Genomic DNA, 2,066 nt, shown 5'->3' with positions numbered 1-2,066 from the left:
ATGGTGTCAGTGGAGGTCTCTGCGGCTTTTGTGTTGTGCTGTGTGCTGATGAAAGCCAGAGCTCTGGTGAGTATTTCACTATACTGACATGCCAGTTTGCACAGATTTGTCTAGACTTTACCAACTCAACTGTATCAAATGTGCATGTGTACTTCACTTATTTGATGTGCGAGTTAATACATTTTCATTGTACTACATTGCAACTTCAAGATTAAAAATGTGCAGGTATCAATAAAAATGACATTAAAAACATATTTAGGTTTACTATTAATGCGTGTCAGTACATTCGGCAGTACATTTTAACCATATTTCAAAGACAATAAAAGTAATTATAAAATTACATATAGAATTGTACTTAAGCCTATACTTAAGTGGGTCAAAAACACTCACAGTTCACACTTAAGTCCATTCTTATAAAGTATATAATTTCTGTTATAATAATAATTCAGTACCTGAATATATGAACTACTTGTTTATTTGGTTAAGACAATCTGTTAGTTTGAAAGGTTCCTTCCTATTCGTTCTTGTCTCTATCAATATTTACCAATTTTGATTCAGAGAATTGCCTAAAAACTACTTTAAGTATATCAGTATATGTGAAATTAATTGTGATAAAGAATGAGACCAAATTAAGTGCAGATATACTGTATGTGAATATGCAAACACTTACCTAAACTGTCAGATCAACATAAGTGAATACAAAACATATATATATATTTAATCGACAAATGTTATGAATGACTGTGCATGCTCTTTTGGAGATATCTGTGGTGCTTTTAATCTTCTCTAATGTGACTCAAATGTAAATGGATTTTTACTTTAAATCCAGTTTTGAATCCAATTCAGAATTCAGGGTCATTAACTGGTTGAACACATGTGATCATCTTCTGTTGATCAGCTTTCCCAACTGTCTAGTTGAATCAATGTCTCATCAGCCACACAAGTAGATTTGTTTGGTTTGATTGGTCCATGAGAAGACCGCAGACAGGGCTGTGTGTGTGAGATTCCCCAGCCAAGAAATCACTTGAAAGGGAAATTGAAAGAGAAATTACTGCGAAGGGAAAATTACCCTTTTCACCTTTCACTCTTTTTTTCACATTTTTGTTAGGTATTATAGGTAGAAAAAGTATATTAGTCTTTTGCTTAAAGTGGTATCAGCAAACTACAAAAGTGAAAGCGTAATTCTTCTAAGACATTTTTTTCTGAAATTTAGCTTGGGCACAAAGAAATGTTTTTTTTTTGTTTTTTTTTCTCAGGGCTGTGCGTGTCCTATATTTCTTGCTATTGAGGAAATGAAAGTGTATCTCTTTGTTTGTCCTGTCAGTCTCAGAAAAAAATGGCTGGCTAATGCATGTACATGTTCAATGAAGCAGAAAATGAGTCTGTCAGTGAGAGATGAACACTCGATAAACAGACAATTTAGAAAGGGAATTAACATGACCCAGAGAAGCACTATTGATCAAGAGCACTGCCATGCCACTAATTGCATTTTCACTGGAGAACACAGGTGTTTAACATCCTAGTGAAATGATCTTCAGAAATATTCAGATATATTTTTAGATTATTCTGCAAGTTCAAAAGTTTACTTCTCGACTACTGAAACAGAATAACCCTCTTCAAACATGAATTAAATGTGTAATGAAATAAACCCGCACTTATGTCTATCAGATGACATCCTTACAATTGTTTTAACACTGGGCAGTCACACAAACCAATTATTACCAATCAATGGCAATAGATTGTGTGAGAGTGTGGTTCATTAATGCCTATGTTTTTCAAGGGTAAAAAAAACGCAAATCAAATGAGACAGTTGGTTAATTGACTTTTTGCAGTTTTAGTGAAATGATTTCACATGTAATTTCACTTGCTCCCTTAAGGACTAATGTGAACTGTAATGATGATGCTGTGATTATAATGTTATGTTTGTGCGTGCATGAAATTGTAAAGCATTTTGCTATTGCATTTGTAATTTGAAATTTTGAGTGTGGTACAATTTAAGAGAAAAAGCAATATACATTTTGTGATGCTTTTACAAACACACACACACACACACACACACACACACA

General features: G+C 33.4%; 1 protein-coding gene across 1 annotated transcript in view; it reads left to right on the top strand.

The window, feature by feature from the left end:
- The window catches only part of pth3r (parathyroid hormone 3 receptor), a 22,683-nt gene continuing 20,617 nt past the window's right edge, over nucleotides 1-2,066 (top strand). Inside the window, exon 1 of the mRNA XM_016493656.1 lies at nucleotides 1-66. Coding sequence (XP_016349142.1) covers nucleotides 1-66 — 66 coding nt within the window. The remainder of the gene's footprint in view (nucleotides 67-2,066) is intronic.

Source organism: Sinocyclocheilus anshuiensis, unplaced genomic scaffold, assembly GCF_001515605.1.
Source record: "Sinocyclocheilus anshuiensis isolate Anshui unplaced genomic scaffold, SAMN03320099.WGS_v1.1 scaffold2046, whole genome shotgun sequence".
Taxonomy (NCBI): domain Eukaryota; kingdom Metazoa; phylum Chordata; class Actinopteri; order Cypriniformes; family Cyprinidae; genus Sinocyclocheilus; species Sinocyclocheilus anshuiensis.
The sequence above is the reverse complement of the archived record's forward strand: the minus strand, read 5'-3'. Positions and strand labels throughout refer to the sequence as shown.